The 18,399-nt window shown below is 46.9% G+C and overlaps 1 protein-coding gene across 1 annotated transcript in view; it reads left to right on the forward strand.

The window, feature by feature from the left end:
* Positions 1 to 18,399, forward strand: part of zgc:92360 (uncharacterized protein LOC436988 homolog) — a 102,359-nt gene that overhangs the window by 58,082 nt on the left and 25,878 nt on the right. The window contains exons 7-8 of the mRNA XM_063062840.1: positions 14,125 to 14,208; positions 15,977 to 16,039. Coding sequence (XP_062918910.1) covers positions 14,125 to 14,208; positions 15,977 to 16,039 — 147 coding nt within the window. The remainder of the gene's footprint in view (positions 1 to 14,124; positions 14,209 to 15,976; positions 16,040 to 18,399) is intronic.

Raw genomic sequence — 18,399 nt, forward strand, 5'->3', positions numbered from 1 at the left:
ATCCCGAGGGAAATTGGTTTTCGTTACAGTTGCATCAACCAAGAATAGAGTATAAGTATAGCAATATAAAACCATAAATAGTTAAATAGTAATATGTAAATTATGAAATAAGTCCAGGACCAGCCTATCGGCTCAGGGTGTCTGACCCTCCAAGGGAGGAGTTGTAAAGTTTGATGGCCACAGGCAGGAATGACTTCCTGTAACACTCAGTGTTGCATCTCAGTGGAATGAGTTATTTTTTGGGCCTGGGAACGCTCAAAAATTTTTCCCATATAAATTAATGGTAATTGCTTCTGCGCTTTTCACCATTTCGGCTTACGAACGGTTTTTATAGGAACGCTTTATGTTAGCGGGGGAAATACGGGACAAGGGCGGTCCCGTATGGGACAAACCAATTTAGCCCAATATACGGGATGTCCCAGCTAATACAGGACAGCTGGCAACCCTAGCTGCTGTCTGTAAGGAGTTTCTACATCCTCCCTGTGACCGCGTGGGTTTTCTCCGGGTGCTCCGGTTTCCTCCCACAGTCCAAAGACGTACCGGTTGGTAGGTTAATCGGTCATTGTAAATTGTGTGATTAGGCTAGGATTAAATCAGGGGATTGCTGGGTGGCGTAGATCGAAAGGACAGGAGGGCCTGCTTCACGCAGTATCCCAATAAAAATTTTTAAAATAATCCAGAGAAGCATTGTTAGAAGTTTGTTCTGAAGTCACCATTTCCCCATTTATCCAGGTGGGATTGGTGAAAGTGATTGGGGGAAGTCATGTTTGGCTAATCCATTGGAGCTTTCTTTTTCACCAGGGAGAATCCTAGACAGAGATGAACTGATTAATGGGCAATGTAGGTGAGCTGGGGAGGGGAGGGAGATGTTCCTGGCATATCATAAACTATGAGAACTAGGGGACACAGCCTCAAGACTCGGGGGAGTAGATTTAGGACGGAGATGAGGTGAGGAGGAACTGCTTTTCCCACAGAGTGGTGGATCTGTGGAATTCTCTACCCAATGAAGCAGTGGAGGCTACCTCAGTAAATATATCTTTTTATAAGGAGTTTTGTTTTATATTTAAGACAAGGTTAGATAGATTTTTGCATAGCAGGGGAATGAAGGGTTATAGGGAAAAGGCAGGGAAGTGGAGAAGAGTCCAGGGCCGGATCAGCCAAGATCTTATTGAATGGTGGAGCAGACTCGATGGGCCAGTTGACCTACTGCTGCTCCTATTTCATACGTTCTTATGATCGCGGAACAGCAAAGCAGGAAAGTGGGGCCGAATGGCCTGCAACTCCTAACACTTCTGTTGTCATCAAGCTCTGTCATTGACCTCATCCTGATCTAGACCTGAGGTGAGGAAGGAGACGGGGGCGGAGACCCATGGAAAGGAATCCACAACGGTAGGGCATCGCGGTTAGCGTCTTGCTTTACAGCGCCGGCAACCCCAGTTCAATTCCTTGCCGCTGAGTGTAAGGAGTCATACCTTCTCTCCGGTTTCCTCCCACAGTCCAGATGTGTGCAGGTTAGCAGGTTAATTGGTCGCACAGGCTCGTTGGGCCGGAAGGGCCTGTTATCGTGCTGTATTGCTGAATAAAATAAAATATCTCTCATGAACTTTGGCGCTCCACCTGGACAGCCTCTCGGTTAGATCTTGGCTGACTTGTGACCACAATTTGTACGCCCAGATTTCACCCACGTCCCAAAGTTCATTTCTTGATTTCTGGCTATTAGAATGGAGTTCATTTCCGGCGCTGTCTGCAAGGAGTTTGTACGTTCTCTCCGTGACTGCCTGGATTTCCTCCGGGCGCTCCGGTTTCCTCCCACAGTTCAAAGATGTACCGGTTGGTCGGTTAGTTGGTGACTGTAAATTGTCCCGTGATTAGACTAGGGTTAAGAAGATGGCTTTCTGGGTGGTGCAGCTGGTTAGGCCGGAAGGGCCTGTTTCACACTTTATCTCGAAATAACTACAAGTGACATGGGCACAGGAGGGAAATCTTGCTGTCAGCCACAGTATTGTGCAACAATGAAGTGGGCATAAGTGCCGAATGGCCTACAGGGTTTAGTTAACAAAAATCTCTCAGTCTCAGGCTTAAGGGTGACCCATAACCCAGCATCAAGGGAAGAGTATTCGAATATTTGCACGGTGGTTATTCCCAACTTGTTAGAAGATTTGGGCACCATTTAATGTTCAACATTAAATGGTAGAGTATTTCATCTACTGAGTTGCTGAATGGCTAGGTTCCAATTATTAGGCCGCATTCCCTGATCCTACTCTCAGCCACAGGAAACACTTCCTTCTTCAAAATTAACCAAAAACCATGAACAAAGGGCCATGTGGAAAATTTGGGAACTCTCTTAAATCAAGGCAATTCACCAACCACAACTCATGAACCGGGAACCATACACCTTTCAGTCTCCATTCAAACATAACTTGATTCGTTTCCCTTGATCCAAATCTCCTGAAGATTAAATGATGCCCAAATTTTCTGACAGGTTGGGAACAACCTCAGTTCAAATAGTCAAATCCAGGTGGCATTCTGGTAAACCTGGGCTGTGCTCCCCACTGTGACTCCCACATTCCCTACCCCCCCCCACCTCTCCCCATGACCAGTTTATGTTCCCAAATGTGTGATGCCCAGAACTGATCACAATGCACCAGGAGAGTTTAAAAGGGCTTTGTAAGTCGTGGCATAATCAGTGGGTGTTGTAGCCCTGGACAGGCCAGTTTTTAACTCTCTTAATACCCTGTGGAAATGAATTCTTAAGTTTGTTCAGACTTCCTCCTTACTTGAGGAAGGATATACTGGCTTTGGAGGCAGTGCAGAGAGGGTTCACCAGGTTGATTCCAGAGATAAGGGGGTTAGACTATGAGGAGAAATTGAGTCGCCTGGGACTGTACTCGCTGGAATTCAGAAGAATGAGAGATCTTACAGAAACATTTAAAATTATGAAAGCAATAGATAAGAGAGAGGCAGGACCCGGGTCTCTGGCACTGTAAAGCGTTGTGCTAACCACTACACTACCGTACCGTCTCACGGTCATTTGTCTTGCATTTCCCGTACCAAAATTAGATACAGTTGGTCAGGACTCTTTCAGTGGTGCTCCTGGGAAAAAAATATAGTTTGAATGTGGAGGACGATACAGGAACAGGCGTTTGGGCTGAACGTGATGCCGAATTAGAATGAATCTCTTCTGTCTGCCTGTGGTCCGAGTCTCTCCATTCCTTGTGTGTTCACGTGTCCACCGAACAGCCTCTTAAAAGCCCCTATCATATCTTCTTCCACCACTACTACCAGCAGCCCATTCCAGACACCCACAGCTCTCTGTGCTGTTAAACGAGCAAGGTGATTCAAGATGAAGCCACCCTCAGGGTAGAGGAGCAACACCTTATATTCTGCCTGCGTATCCTCCATGAATATCGATTTCTCTTTCTGGTAAAAGATCAAATTCTGTCCCGCCCAACTCCTCTCCTCCTCTATTCCCCACTCTGATCGTTTACTTCTCATCTGCCTATCACTTCCCCTCCTCGTTCCCTTTCACCAATGGTCCACTCCCCCCTCCTATCAGATCCCTCCTGCTCCTTGACCTTTCCCAGACACCAGGATTCACCCATCACTTTCCAGCTAGCCTCCTTCCCCTCCCTGTCCCCCCACCTTCTTATTCTGGCATCTTCCCCCTTCCTTCTCAGTCCTGAAGAAGGGTCTCGGGCCGAAACGTCAACTGTCTATTCACTTGCATAGATGCTGCCTGACCTGCTGAGTTCCTCCAGCATTTTGTGTGTGTTGCTTTGGATCTGCAGACTTCCTTGTGTTTATGTGTGGAGCAAATTTTTTTAAGCCATCAGCCCAGTATTTGACATTTCTACCTTGGGAAAAAGATTCTGATTGTCAACTTTACCTCAATCAGATGTAATAACAAAATATGTTGCTTACTGAAGTACAAAATGGCTGTGTGAACGTGGATTTCAACTCTGGTAGCCCTAACCAGGAATATTTGATGATTCCCTCTGGAGCTACATGCAAACTATTGCCACTTTCTGGCACCATCTTATGTCATCGATGCCTCTCTGAATTTGATAAATTTGTGCTGTAGTTAGCACCAGAAAGGGACTTGTGTGCAGGTCGGCTGCTAACTAAATTTGCCTCATTACCAAATCCAACCAGCCCTGCGTTGGTACCGAAAGATTTCAGAGCAAAAATCTCCCAATGCATTGGCTCCTTGACTGCCATCCTGAACATTCTGTCTCCCCACTATCCATAATCAGCGTGCGTTTTTCTTGGGCGCTTAGCTCCCAGTGGAGCATAGACCACTGATGACCTCCCGTCTCCATCATCCAAAGTCGATGGTATGGTTGGAGTTCATCAATGTTTCTTCAATCCATTGTGTCCACGGTACAGGGTATTGGACCGTACATCTTCACCAGAGCCCTGTTGCCTGGGCTTACCCGTTTCCACCTCTCACTTCAGGGATGTAGGATTGGACTTTGAGAGGCATAATCAGTGTGTTCCATCCACAAGACGTACCGTGGTCACTTTGCCAGCTAATTCGCCGACACCTCCCACATAGTCTTCACTTTTCTATCATCCATCTGCTATCTAATCTAAGAGCCTCTTTAAATGTTGCTAATGTATCCGTCTGTACCGCCACCCCTGGCAGTGCATTCCACCTACTTATCACTCTCTGTAACAAAGAAACTACCTCTGACATCTCCCCTACACTTTCCTCCAATAACTTTAAAATTATTCCCTCTTGTATTAGCTGTTTCCGCCCGGGAAAACCACCTCTATCCTGCAAGATGAAAGATATCGTGCTGTGCAAGAGCCTTGGGCACATATATACAGCTCGGGTGCCTTTTGCAAATTACTGTAGTAATTTTATGTATTACTCTTTACTGCTACCCAAAAAAATGCAAATTTCATGACATATATGAGCGATGGTAAACCTGATTCTGTTATGGGTCTCTACTGTGGACTGAGATTGGGAAGGGGGCAGGGAGAGGGGGAATCGTGGTTGGGAAAAGGAGAAGGGAGAGGGAAGAGAGTGGCAAGCACCAGAGAGACATTCTGTTAAGATCAATAAACCAATTGTTTGGAGTTAAATGATCTTGCCCGGTGTCTCAGGGCTGGGTGCGTCTGCATTCGCTCACCTGTCCCCCCGGCAGTCCTTCTCTGCCACCTGTCCCACACCCCTCCATCACCATTCCCAACATCCTCCCGTCCGACTTACAAACTCGCTCTCTGCTCCACGTTGGCAGTGTGGAGGAGCAGGGGGATCTTGGGGTCCAGGTCCATGGATCCCCCCAGAGTTGCTGCACAAGTGGATGGGGTGGTTAAGAAGGTCTATGGTATATTAATTAGTCTAATTAGTCAGTTGATTGAGTCCAAGGGGGCGAGGTCACATTGCAGCTCTAGAAAACCTGGTTCGGCCACACTTAGAATATTGTGTTTGTTTCTGATGGCCTCACTATAGGAAGGATGTGGAAGCTTTAGAGAGGGTGCGGAGGAGATTTACCAGGATATTGCCTGGATTCGAGAGCATTATGAGGATAGGGTGAGCTGGGGCTCTTCTCTTTGGAGCAAAGGAGGATAAGAGGTGACTTGATGGAGGTGCATAAGATGATTAAAAAGCATAGATAAGAGTGGACAGCCAACACCTTTTTCCTTGGATGTACACAAGAGAGGATGCTTTTAAGGTGATTGGAGGAAAGTATAGGGGACTAATGTCAGAGGTTTTCTTTACACAGAAAGTGGGTGCGTGGAACGCACTGCCAGGGTTGGCGGTAAAGGCAGATGCATTAAGTGACACTTTTAGGGATGAATTTACTTATTGCTGATTGCACTGCTGGCATTTAGGGCAGCAATAAAAGTCCTCTATCTCTGTCTGTCCTTGGCCTCTCAGATGTAATAGGATTCTTCATTGCTGTTTCCTGTTTGACCAGTCAGGGTTGTTGGCCTTGAGCTGCAGCCCCAAACCTGGACCGCTCTTAGTCTGACCTCTACCCTTTGACCTGTTTGGCATGGGTGACCCTATCAAGAGCATAAAGCTCTGACTCCAGCCAGCACAACTCTCCAAGTCATCGAGGGACACAAGCCTCCAAACCCTACCGCAAGGGTTGGGGTCCTCTTGGAGGCTTATAGGCACATGGAAGAAAGGAAAATGGAGGGATATGTTAGGGGAAAGGGTTGGATTTACCTTAGAGCAGGTTTCAAGGTTGGCACAATATTGTACTCTGCAGGGCCCGTACAGTGGTGTTCCATCTTGTATGAGCGCTAACTACTCCCTGCCTCCGCCCGAGGAGACTCTTCCATAAACTGTGCTCACGAGAGTGTCTTTACAGACTTTTAGTTCAACATTATTGCCCTGAAAGGAACATGAAGCAGCCTGCTGTGTCAGCAGTGAGCCAGCCCCTGAGAGGCAGCCTCTGCCAGACACAACATGCCCAGTCTGCACCCAATCGCTCAGCAGAAAGGACTCCACCCTGCTCACTGACTGAGTGAGTCAATCTACCCCTGGAGCTAGCTGCAGACGGAGCACGATCCGATTGGTTTGGTCCAAGAGTTCGTGATTACTGGTTATTTTGTTCAGTGAGAACTTTAAGGTGGGGGAGGAGGGGAGAAAACTTCAGCTTGGAGAACCGGTTTTATAAGGGCGCAAACACGAGGAATTCTGCAGATGCTGGAAATTCAAGCAACACACATCAAAGTTGCTGTTGAACGCAGCAGGCCAGGCAGCATCTCTAGGAAGAGGTACAGTCAACGTTTCGGGTCGAGACCCTTTGTCAGGACTAACTGAAAGAAGAGCTAGTAAGAGATTTGAAAGTGGGAGGGGGAGGGGGAGATCCAAAATGATAGGAGGGGGAGGGATGGAGCCAAGAGCTGGACAGGTCTCAGACTTCCGCTAATGCCCAACCTCCCCCTCGTACCCCATCCGTTATTTATTCATATACACACATTCTTTTTCTTTCTCTCCTTTTTCTCCCTCTGTCCCTCTCACTATACCCCTTGCCCATCCTCTGGGTTTTCCCCCCCTCCCCCTTTTCTTTCTCCCTAGGCCTCCTGTCCCATGATCCTCTCATATCCCTTTTGCCAATCACCTGTCCAGCTCTTGGCTCCATCCCTCCCCCTCCTGTCTTCTCCTATCATTATGGATCTCCCCCTCCCCCTCCCACTTTCAAATCTCTTACTATCTCTTCTTTCAGTTAGTCCTGACAAAGGGTCTCGGCCTGAAATGTCGACTGTACCTCTCCCTAGAGATGCTGCCTGGCCTGCTACGTTCACCAGCAACTTTGATGTGTGTTGCCCGGTTTTATAAGGCGTTGGTCAGACCGCACTTGGAGTCTTGTGAGCAATTTGGAGCCCCTTATCTAAAGGATGTGATGGCATTGAAGAGGGTGCAGAGGGGGTTCACGAGTATGATCCTGAGAAGGAAAGAGTTAACATATGAGAAGTATTTGATGGCTTTGGGCCTGTACTCACTGGAATTTAGAAGAATTTGGGGGGGGGGCACAGAATCTCATTGAAACCTATTGAATATTGAAAGGAGAGGATGTTCCCAATAGTGACAGGCTCTGGGACCAGAGGACACAGCCTCAGGATAGGAGGAAGAGTTGCTTTAGCCAGATGGTGATGAATCTTTGGAATCCAGATGGAGTTCAACCTGGAGAAGTGTGAGGTGGTACACTTTGGAAGGACAAACTCCAAGGCAGAGTATAAAGTAAATGGCAGGATACTTGGTAGTGTGGAGGAGCAGAGGGATCTGGGGGTACATGTCCACAGATCCCTGAAAGTTGCCTCACAGGTGGATAGGGTAGTTAAGAAAGCTTATGGGATGTTAGCTTTCATAAGTCGAGGGATAGAGTTTAAGAGTCGCGATGTAATGACGCAGCTCTATAAAACTCTGGTTAGGCCACACTTGGAGTACTGTGTCCAGTTCTGGTCACCTCACTATAGGAAGGATGTGGAAGCACTGGAAAGGGTACAGAGGAGATTTACCAGGATGCTGCCTGGTTTAGAGAGGATGGATTATGATCAGAGATTAAGGGAGCTAGGGCTTTACTCTTTGGAGAGAAGGAGGATGAGAGGAGACATGATAGAGGTGTACAAGATACTAAGAGGAATAGATAGAGCTGACAGCCAGCGCCTCTTCCCCAGGGCACCACTGCTCAATACAAGAGGACATGGCTTTAAGGTAAAGGGTGGGAAGTTCAAGGGGGATATTAGAGGAAGGTTTTTTACTCAGAGAGTGGTTGGTGCGTGGAATGCACTGCCTGAGTCAGTGGTGGAGGCAGATACACTAGTGAAGTTTAAGAGACTACTAGACAGGTATATGGAGGAATTTAAGGTGGGGGCTTATCTGGGAGGCAGGGTTTGAGGGTCGGCACAACGTTGTGGGCTGAAGGGCCTGTACTGTGCTGTACTATTCTATGAATTCTATGAATCCATTGCCGCTGATAGATTTGGAAGCAAAGCCCTGTTGTCACCTTTGTTGTTTGATTTCACTTTGAAAGAGATGTTGTTGTTCAAGCCCCTGCCACAGGTTCATTGTTTCAGCTTTAGTCCGGAATTGACACTTCACCCATGAGATGGGTTTCCGGAGATTGTAGCTGGACCTCTTGTAACTTTGTGGTTACACACTTTCAACCCGAGACCACAAAGCCCTCCAACTTAAATTGGTAATAACTTAAAAATAAAACTGCAGTGCATACATACCAGGTGGATGGAGAACTGGTTCCTAATCAGGCAGTGTGCATACAGACCTGACTCTGAGGCTCCAAGAAGCAAAGTTTGCCAGACCTTTGATGGGACATTCCTTGTCAAAATCTTTATGACTGCCAGCGTTCTCCTGATGTATCTTAACAAGCTTTTCATCCTCTGCTGCATGATCTTCTCAACACCCCGTGCATCTAGATAGACCAGAAGACCGTAAGATACAGGAGCAGAATGAGGTCCTTCGGCCCATCGAGTCTGCTCCACCATTTCATCATGGCTGATCCATTTTGATCTATAGTCACGGAGTAATGTAGCAGAGAAGCAGGCCCTTCGGCCCATTGCGACGATACGAGTAATATAGCAGAGAAGCAGGCCCTTCGGCCCATTGTGACGATATTAACCATTACCTATCGACACTAATCCCAGTTATCAGTACTTCATCCATAGCCTGCCACGGCTCAGCAATTCAAATGGTGCGAGCAGACTAGCCTGCACTACCACCACCACCTCACACAGTGTGTTCGCCCCTGTGGGGGAAGAATAGTTCTTCCTCAGGTCCCCTCTAAACCATTTGCCCCTCAACTTAGACCTTTACCCTCTGACCCTAGACAGCTTTGTTATGGTGGAAGTCTCCCGCTGTTCACGGACAGTCTGTCTCTCATGATTCCGCTAAACCTTTACCAGGCCACCCTCGAGCCTTTGCTTCTTGGTAACCGCAACATTTCATTCTGCCTTCTGTAAGTGTTCTTCCCTTGTGTTAGCTCAATACGCTGACGAGATTAAATGATCTCTGTGCATGCTAAACAACGTTCTTCACTCTGCCTCCACACTTTTTTTTTACCCAGCGATACAGCTTGGAATAGGAATTTCCAGCCCTTTGTGCTGTGTTGCCCAGCAACCCCCCCCCCCCACCGACAACCCCGATCTAACCCGAACCTAATCACAAGACATTTTACGGTGACCACTTGCCAATGGGTGCCATGGCAGAGTGGTGGTTGGCAATAAGCTGTTCCAGCTCGGAGTTCAGTTCCAGGGCCATCCTGTAAGGAGTCTCTGTATGTCCTCCCTGTGGAAAGTGCAGATTTTCCCCGGGTGCTCCAGTTTCCTCCTGCAGTCTAACAGCATACCGGCTAGGTTAATTGGTCATTGTAAATTGCCCCGTGATTAGATAGATAGATAGGTATACTTTATTGATCCCGAGGGAAATTGGGTTTCGTTACAGCCACACCAACCAAGAAAAGAGCATAAGTATAGCAATACAAAACCCACAAACAATCAAACAACAATATGCAAACTATGCCAGATGGAAATAAGTCCAGGACCAGCCTATTGGCTCAGGGTGTCTGACCCTCCATGGAAGGAGCTGCAAAGTTCGATGGCCACAGGCAGGAACGACCTCCCGTGCTGCCCAGTGTTGTATCTCGGTGGAATATGGCCGGAGTCCAACAGCAAAAAGTTCAATATCCGCTCTACAAACACGTTAGGTTAGGGTTAATCGTGGTTTTGTCAGGGATTGCTGGGGCGCCGTGGCTCGAAGCTCTGGAAGGCCCTACTCCACACTGTTTCGCGAATTGATTAATTAAGCTACTGATTGGTTTGCCTTTGGAGTGTGGGAGGAAACCAGAGCACTCGGAGAAAACCCAGGCATTCCACGGGGAGGACAAACAGAAGATGCCAAGGACGAATTCCGATGTAATTTGACATCTCCGAATCCTTCTTATTAACTTAAAACATATGAATAGAGGAGCGGAGTTGACGACATTACTGAACGTGTACAATTTAAGATATTGGTCTAGCCCTGCTTTGTTCCGTTTGCTTTTTTGGGTTTAGTATTTAGTTCTTTTTGTTTTCTTGTTTTTTTTGGGAGGTTTTCTTTGTATTTTTTTTCTTTTTATTTCTTTTTTCTCTATGATTAATTACATCATGAGTTTGGAAGTCTATTATACCTGTGTTATCCGAAATCTTTTCTGTATCTGTTTACTAACAATAAGATTATTTGTATCAACATTGTTATTTTGTTTATAACTTTGGAAAAATTAATAAAAGGATTTAAAAAGAAAGAAAGAATTCCGAGCTCAAAGCCCCGAACTGTAATAGGGTTGTGGAAACCACTAGCCTACTGTAGCGCAATGATAAACAATAATAAACCAATATGTGACAATAATTAACCAATTTCCCAATTTTATTTGCTCAGGGAAGATATATCCCGCCTACACAGTGTCTTCTCAATTGAAACATTGAGCAAGTGAGCCCTTAACCACCAGACGCTTGAACAAAAGAGGATACACTACACTCACTTGCCCCGTCATTGAGATGTTCCCACAACCAATGATCTCACTTTGAGGGCTCTTTATCTGATGGTCTCGTTATTTATTGCTATTTATTTATATTTGCATTTGCACAGTTTGTTGTCTTCTGCACTCTGGTTGATCTTTCATTGATCCTGTTTACAGTTTCTATTCTCTAAATTTGCTGAGTATGCCCACAGGAAAATGAGTCTCAGGGTTGTATATGGTGACATATATGATAATAACATTTACTTTGAACTTTCAACAGCTTGGTGACTCCCTTTGGTAACTCTTTCCACTGCTCTGCATCCCTTTACAACATCAGTTTCCATTTAAGATTCCCATTATCATCGTCTCTCTGTTGTGCCGTCCACACCACTCCATATCCCCGTGAACGTGATCCGGCCCCGTACCCTATGATATCTCTGTGCTCTTCCAGTGCTGACCTCTGGGACATCACCGAATGCGCCACCATTGGTGGCCGTGCCCCGATCTGCCAAGGTGCTAAGCTCCAGAACACCCTCTCTGCTGCACTCTCGTCCTCTTCAGAACCTGTCTGTCTCTCTGAGGGATTTGGTCATCCATGGGAACTACCCCTTCAGTGGTTCAGGCTGAAATTCTGGTTGATAACTTTTTCAGTTGTGAGACGTGAACCAATTTCTGATTGTTGCGTTTACAAGAAAGATTTCATCGACCCAGCCAGGGTGCAGAGAGGATTAATGAGGATGATACTAGAAGATATTTATTTATTTATTGAGATCGATTGTGGAATTGACCTTCCAGCCCTCCAAGCCTTGCCGCCTAGCAACCTATGATTTAACCCTAGCAAAATCATGGGACAATTTACAACGACCAATTAACCTACTAACCAGTGCTTCTTTTGACTGTGGGAGGAAACCAGAGCACCTGGAGGAAACCCACGCATTCCACGGGGAGGACGTACAGATTCCTAACAGATAATGTCGGAATTGAACTCTGAACTCTGAACTCCGACACCCCACGCTGTAATAATGCCATGAAGGTGACGGCAATGAGGAAAGATTGGATCGGCTTGGGTTATTTTCTTTGTAACAGAAGAGTCTAAAGGGAGGTGCCGACAACTATACCAGACCTAGATAGAAGGACTTTATCGTCTTAGCATGGAGGTGAAAAATCAGGGGGCGTAGATTTAGAGAGGGGAATTGAGGGAAGGTGGAATTCAACAAAGGAGCTGATTGTGGACTACAGGAGGAGTGGAGACAGGCTAACCCCTATTGACAGCAATGGATCCGGGGTTGAGAGGGTGAACAGCTTCAAGTTCCTTGGCATTCACATCACCGAGGATCTCAAGTGGTCTCTACATACCAGCTGTGTGGTGAAAAAGGCACAACAGCACCTTTTTTATCTCAGACGGTTGAAGAAGTTTGGTATGGGCCCCCAGATCCTAAGAACTTTCTACAGGGGCACAATTGAGAGCATCCTGACTGGCTGCATCACTGCCTGGTGTGGGAACTGTACTTCCCTCAATCGCAGTACTCTGCAGAGAGTGGTGCGGACAGCCCAGCGCAAATGTAGATGTGAACTTCCCACGATTCAGGACAGTTACAAAGACAGGTGTGTAAAAAGGGCCCAAGGGATCACTGGGGACCCGAGTCACCCCAACCACCAACTGTTCCAGCTGCTACCATTGGGAAATGGTACCGCAGCATTAAAGCCAGGACCAACAGGCTCCAGGACAGCTTCTTCCACCAGGCCATCACACTGATTAACTCACGCTGACGCAATTCTATTTCTATGTTATATTGACTGTCCTGTTGTACATAATATTTATTATTAATTACTATAAATTTCACATTGCACATTTAGACGGAGACGTAACGTAAAGATTTTTACTCCTCATGTATGTGAAGGATGTAAGAAATAAAGTCAATTCAATTCATGGTCTGAAGGCAGACATGTTCAACAGACTGAAGCACAACTTGGATGTGGGCTGAGGTTGCAGGAACACACCCAGCGCGATGAAGATCTTTCTCAACTGACACCGATACGATGGACAGGAAGGCCTCACCCTGTACCGTACTATGCTACTGTAGGAGCCCCTGTACATTCACGCCTCTCCCACAGTGAGCAATGGAGGTGGGACGTGCAGGCGATGAGGCAGGAGGACTTCCTCCGCTCTGACGCATGGAGTCCACTTACTTATTTACACTCAGACATACCGCACGGTGACCACGGTAGCATTGCAATTAACATGACACTATTCCGGCCTGGAGATCAGAGTTCAACCCCAGCATCCTCTGTAAGGAGTCTGTGTACGTCCTTCCTGTAGTTTACCCCAAGGAGCTCCAGTTTCCTCCCACAGTGCAGTGACGTAGCGGGTAGGTTAATTGGCCATTGTGAATCATCCTGCGATTAGGGTAGGGTTAATCGGAGTTGTTGGGGGGGGGTTGCCGGGGCAACGTGGCTCGAAGGGCCTACTCCACACTGTATGGCTAAATAAATATATCCATATAACCATATAACAATTACAGCATGGAAACAGGCCATCTCGGCCCTTCTAGTCCGTGCCGAACTCTTACGGCTCAACGCCGCGCCTCCCAGTTGCACCCATGTGAGCCACTAACCCATGACACGTACGTCTTTGAAATGCGGGAGGAAACAGCTGTAACATTTTGTCTGGTTGGTGGCCTATCCAGGGTGTATGGGGGGAAACCCCGGCCTTTGAGCAGTTTAGGGTGAGCTTTGAGGGGTGAGACAGTTGTTTAGTATGTTCCAGTGTTTTCTCGTTTCGCTGAGCGCCCGTCGCGAATTAATCTCCGTCGCAGAGCTTGTTCCTGTAAAGTGAGGCATCTGAGTTTCTTCCCAGTAAGCTCAATACAATCTGCGGCATTCCATCATGAAGCAGTTGAGAGTAGAACAGACTTTAGCTGTTGGTGAACAGTGTGACGAGCTCAGAATGAAACCCTCCATTGAACATAAAAATGGGACTCACTAAACCCCTGGATTGTCTCCCATTGTTCAACTGAACACACAGTCACTCACGTTCTCTGACTTTCCCGGTGCCCTGTAATCTTCCAACGTCCAGGAGAGCTGACAGTCACCGTCCACACGACGTTCAAGGCTCAACTCCTACAATCGCGACTTTTGTTTCCCCCAACAGGAGATCGTGGACTGGTTCAACGCCATCCGAGCCATCCAGTTCCACTACTTAAAGGTGGCTTTCCCTGGGGCGAGTGACCATGAGGTAAGTGAAGCACGGGGAGTTACACCGATGGAAAGGAGCGACAGGTACAGCACGGACACACCCTCCTTCAGACTTGCTGATAACTAGTTCCGTGTGCGTGCCTGTGTGTGAACATGCGCGTGAGAGAGATTGATACAGCACAGAAACAACCCAACTTGTCCACGCTGACCCAAGTTGCCTACTTGTGCCGGCTCAGAACACGAAAGGCCCTTCAGCCCCTTGATCTTGTGCTGACCTTTTAACCTACTCTAAGTTCCATCATGCTGTTCTGATTGCCCCACTGTAGGAAGGACATTGAGGCTCTGGAGAGGGTGCAGAAGAGGTTCACCAGGTTTAGAGGGCATGTGCTATCACGAGAGGCTCGATAAACTTTTGGGTTGTTTTCTCTGGAGCGCCAGAGGCTGAGGGGAGATCTGGTAGAGGTTTACAAGATTATGAGCGGCATCGATAGAGGGGACAGAGAGTGTCTGTTTCCCAGGGTTGAAATGTCTAATACCAGAGGGCATGCACTGAAGCTGAGAGGGGGTAATTAAAGGGGGATATGAGGGGTAAGAGTGGAGGATGCCTGGAATACGCTGCCTGGTATCATGGTAGAAACAAGTACATGAGAGACTTTTAAGAGATGTCTGGATAGGCACATGGATGTGAGGAAGATGGTGGGATATGGACATTGTGCAGGTAGGAGGGATTAGTTTCTTGTAGTTGTTGCTTTACTTTTTAGCTGGTACAGCACAACATTATGGGCCAAAGGGCCTGTTCCTGTGCTGTAGTGTTCTGTGTTGTATATTCTCTGATTGTTTATTCATTACCATTGATGTTTATGAGAGAGAGGAAGAGTGTGTGTGAGGGAGAGAGAGAAAGAAAGAGAGAGGGGGAGGGGAGGGAGAGGGAGGGAGAGAGAGAGAGTGAGAAAAAGAGAGTGAGTCAGAGACAGAGAGAGAAAGAGGAAAAGGGAGAGCAATAAAGAATCCCTAAGGCTGGAGGCATGTGAGTGGCCATTTGCGGCCTCCGTGTTGCTACACGTCTGTGTGTACAATGTAAGATAAGGTGTGTGTGTGTGTGTGTGTGTGTGTGTGGGGGGGGGTGGGGTAGTGGTGAGAATGTGGAACCCCTGGAGAGACTGATACTGTGAACATTTTTTGAACAAATATACAGAAGTTAATTCACAAAACAAACAATAAACTTTTGACAATTTCAAATGAAAATACGCTTACTATTACGATTGAACTCGTCTCGGGTTTCAGCCGGGTACGATTACTGATTATAACTGACGTTGCCGTGAAGATCCCGGAAGAAGGTGGCAGAGTTTGTCATCGAAACGTCAGTTGTTATCAATACCTGTACCCGGCTGGGAGCCCATGAAGAGTTCATTCATCACGTACGCCGGAAGAGCACTAGGTCCTTTTTCACGCTTTCTATTATCTTTCAAACCCTTCTCTGCGGAGTCCACCATTCTGGAACTCTCCCACTGTGCCCATAGAAACTGTGGGCTCCCTCTCCAAGGACACCCGGGCACAGACATAAGAGGGACAGGCATTGAAGAGTGGTGAGGGGGTAGGGGTCCGGTGCCAACATGGAGATCAGATGAAGAATGACAGGTGCCGAGTGTGGGGACTGGCTCTTGCACGGAGATGGTATGAACACAGACCATTTGGACTGAAGTGATTTGCTGTATGTAGCAGCTACAGGGGCTGTGTTGGGACCTGATGAAGCAAAGGTCGGATTTATTTCTCCCTGGGGACGCTGACACTTCTTTCATGTGTTGCAGCTGACGCACAAACTGACCCGAAATTTCGTAAAGGAAGGTTACATGGAGAAGACTGGGCCCAAGGTAAGAGAACACCGTGGAACCAGCCAAAGCCATTGGTTTGTCATCTCTGAGCAATCACATATCTCCCACTCAACGCCCGGGACTAGGGTGTAAGCACAAAACTCAGTCTGTTCCTGTAATCTGAACTCAGTGTGCTCATAACTTCTGCCAAAGTCCCTCACTGAGTGTTCCGGTGGTACAACAGGAAAAGTGTAGTGTATCAAGGACACTTCTTGGGTCTTTCTGCAAACAGGCAGTGGAGTGGTCAATCACATGACAGAGTCACGAGAGGGATGGGAGCCTTGAAGTGACAACGATTGGTTTTCAGCGACAGGTTCATTCTTGTAGTTGGCTTTGCAGTCCTACCAAACATGGACCTCGGGCCACTTTCCAGAGTGCTCACTGATCGTCAAGGGCTAGGGCAGCACGGTAGCGTAGGGGTCAGTACAAAGGTCCGCAGCACTAGTGACCCGGACTCAATTCCTACCGCAGCCCGTAAGGAGTTTGTACCGTCTCCCCGTGGGGTTCCTCCAGGTGCTCCGGTTTCCTCACGCTTTCCAAAGATGTTTGTGGATAATTTGGTCATTGTAAATTGTCCCATGATTAGGCAAGGATTTAATTGGGGGATCGTTGGGTAGCACAGCTTGAAGGGCCTATTCCATGCTGTATCTCAATAAAGAAGTCAAGAAGGAAATAATATCTGGAAGCATACAAGAAAACATTGAGAACATAGACCTCAGGGAAAATGATCCAATTCCCAATGTCCTCACCAATCTTCAGGACATAGTATCTTGAAACATATAAGGAGAAGACATTGAAATCATGGACCTTGGGGAAAGTGATCCATTTTCCAATGTCCTCATTAATCTTCAGGAGGTAATATCTGGAAACATACAAAGAGACATTGAGGACATAGACTTCGAGGAAAATGATCCAATTCCCAATGTCCTCACCAATCTTCAGGAAATAATATCTTGAAACATACAAGGGGGAGATTAAGAACTTAGTACACTTGAATGTCTAGAAGAGTATAGAAAGTCTAGAATAGAATGGACAGCTTCAGAGTGAAATGAAAGGGAACTTAGATAAACAAAAGATATGGAAAAGATCAGAAACTCCAGGGGTACTTTACAGGTACATAAAGAGTGAGTGGATATCTCGGGAACAAATAGGGTCAATTAGGGATCATAAAGGCAACCTAGGGGCAGAGGATGGGGTGAAGGTTTGTAATGAATATTTTGTGAACATCATGAGTATACTGACGTTGTGATTAAGGCAAATGAGTGTGCGATGGGATAAGCCTATTGAGGGGTGATATTTATAAATGGATCGATCACCATGAAATAGATCGCAGGCTGTTAAACAAAGCTAGGAAGGAAATTGCAGACACTCTCACTACAATTTTCCAATCCTCTTCGACTACAGGATTGGTGCCAGAGGGCAGGAAGACACTTAACATTGTACCGGGAGGAAGAAAGGTGTAAATGAAATAATTAATGGCAGGTTTTTGGAATCTATTTGAAGGAACAGTATAAACATTAATGTGTAAAGGCAGAGATTGCTGGGGGAAATCAACATGAATTGATAAGAGAAGGATGTGTCGGACGATTGTATTCTTCCAGGACGTAACTATGAAGGTAGATGAGGGTGGTGCATTTAATGTTTTCTACCTAGATTCTAGCAAGACTTTTAATGGCAGTCTGATCAAAATGGTGCAGGTTCAGGAGATCCAAAGGAGAGTGACAAATTCAAGGCAGATTTGATTTGGGTGTGGTGTAGGAAGCAGAAAGTGATGGTTGCTATGTGATATTGAGAGTAGATGAATGCTGCACAGAGGTCAGTGCTCAGTAACACATACAAAATGCTGGAGGAACTCAGCAGGTCAGGCAGCATCTATGGAGGGGATAAACAGTCGACATTTTGAGCTGACAATATCAATTAGGGTCTCAGCCCAAAACATTGACTGTTTAATCAACAAAACATACAGTGAAATGCATCATTTGTGTCAACAAGAGTCACCACATATTCTGACACCAACATCACAGGCCCACAGTTCTTAGCTGAATGACACAACACAACAAGCAACCAGACAACAGCAGTGAAAAGAGCCCCATTCCTCCCTCCCACCCACACACATACACAGTCCTCTAACCCCTGGCCAGGCCCTCGTCTTCGGCCTGCAGCCTCCAGCGGTCTCTGATTCGGACGCGGACACACAGGCATTGGGCCTTTGACTACCCCAGCAGACTCGCAGAGATTGGCAGAGTCAGGGCTCCGGCCAACAGGCTTTGAATTCAGACTTCCGGTTCGACTTTCAGGCCTCGATCCTCGGCACCAATCCCTGGACCCACCTATCACCAAACACCAGACTCTCGTCCAGA

The sequence above is a fragment of the Mobula hypostoma genome, chromosome 11 (assembly GCF_963921235.1).
Source record: "Mobula hypostoma chromosome 11, sMobHyp1.1, whole genome shotgun sequence".
NCBI lineage: Eukaryota > Metazoa > Chordata > Chondrichthyes > Myliobatiformes > Myliobatidae > Mobula > Mobula hypostoma.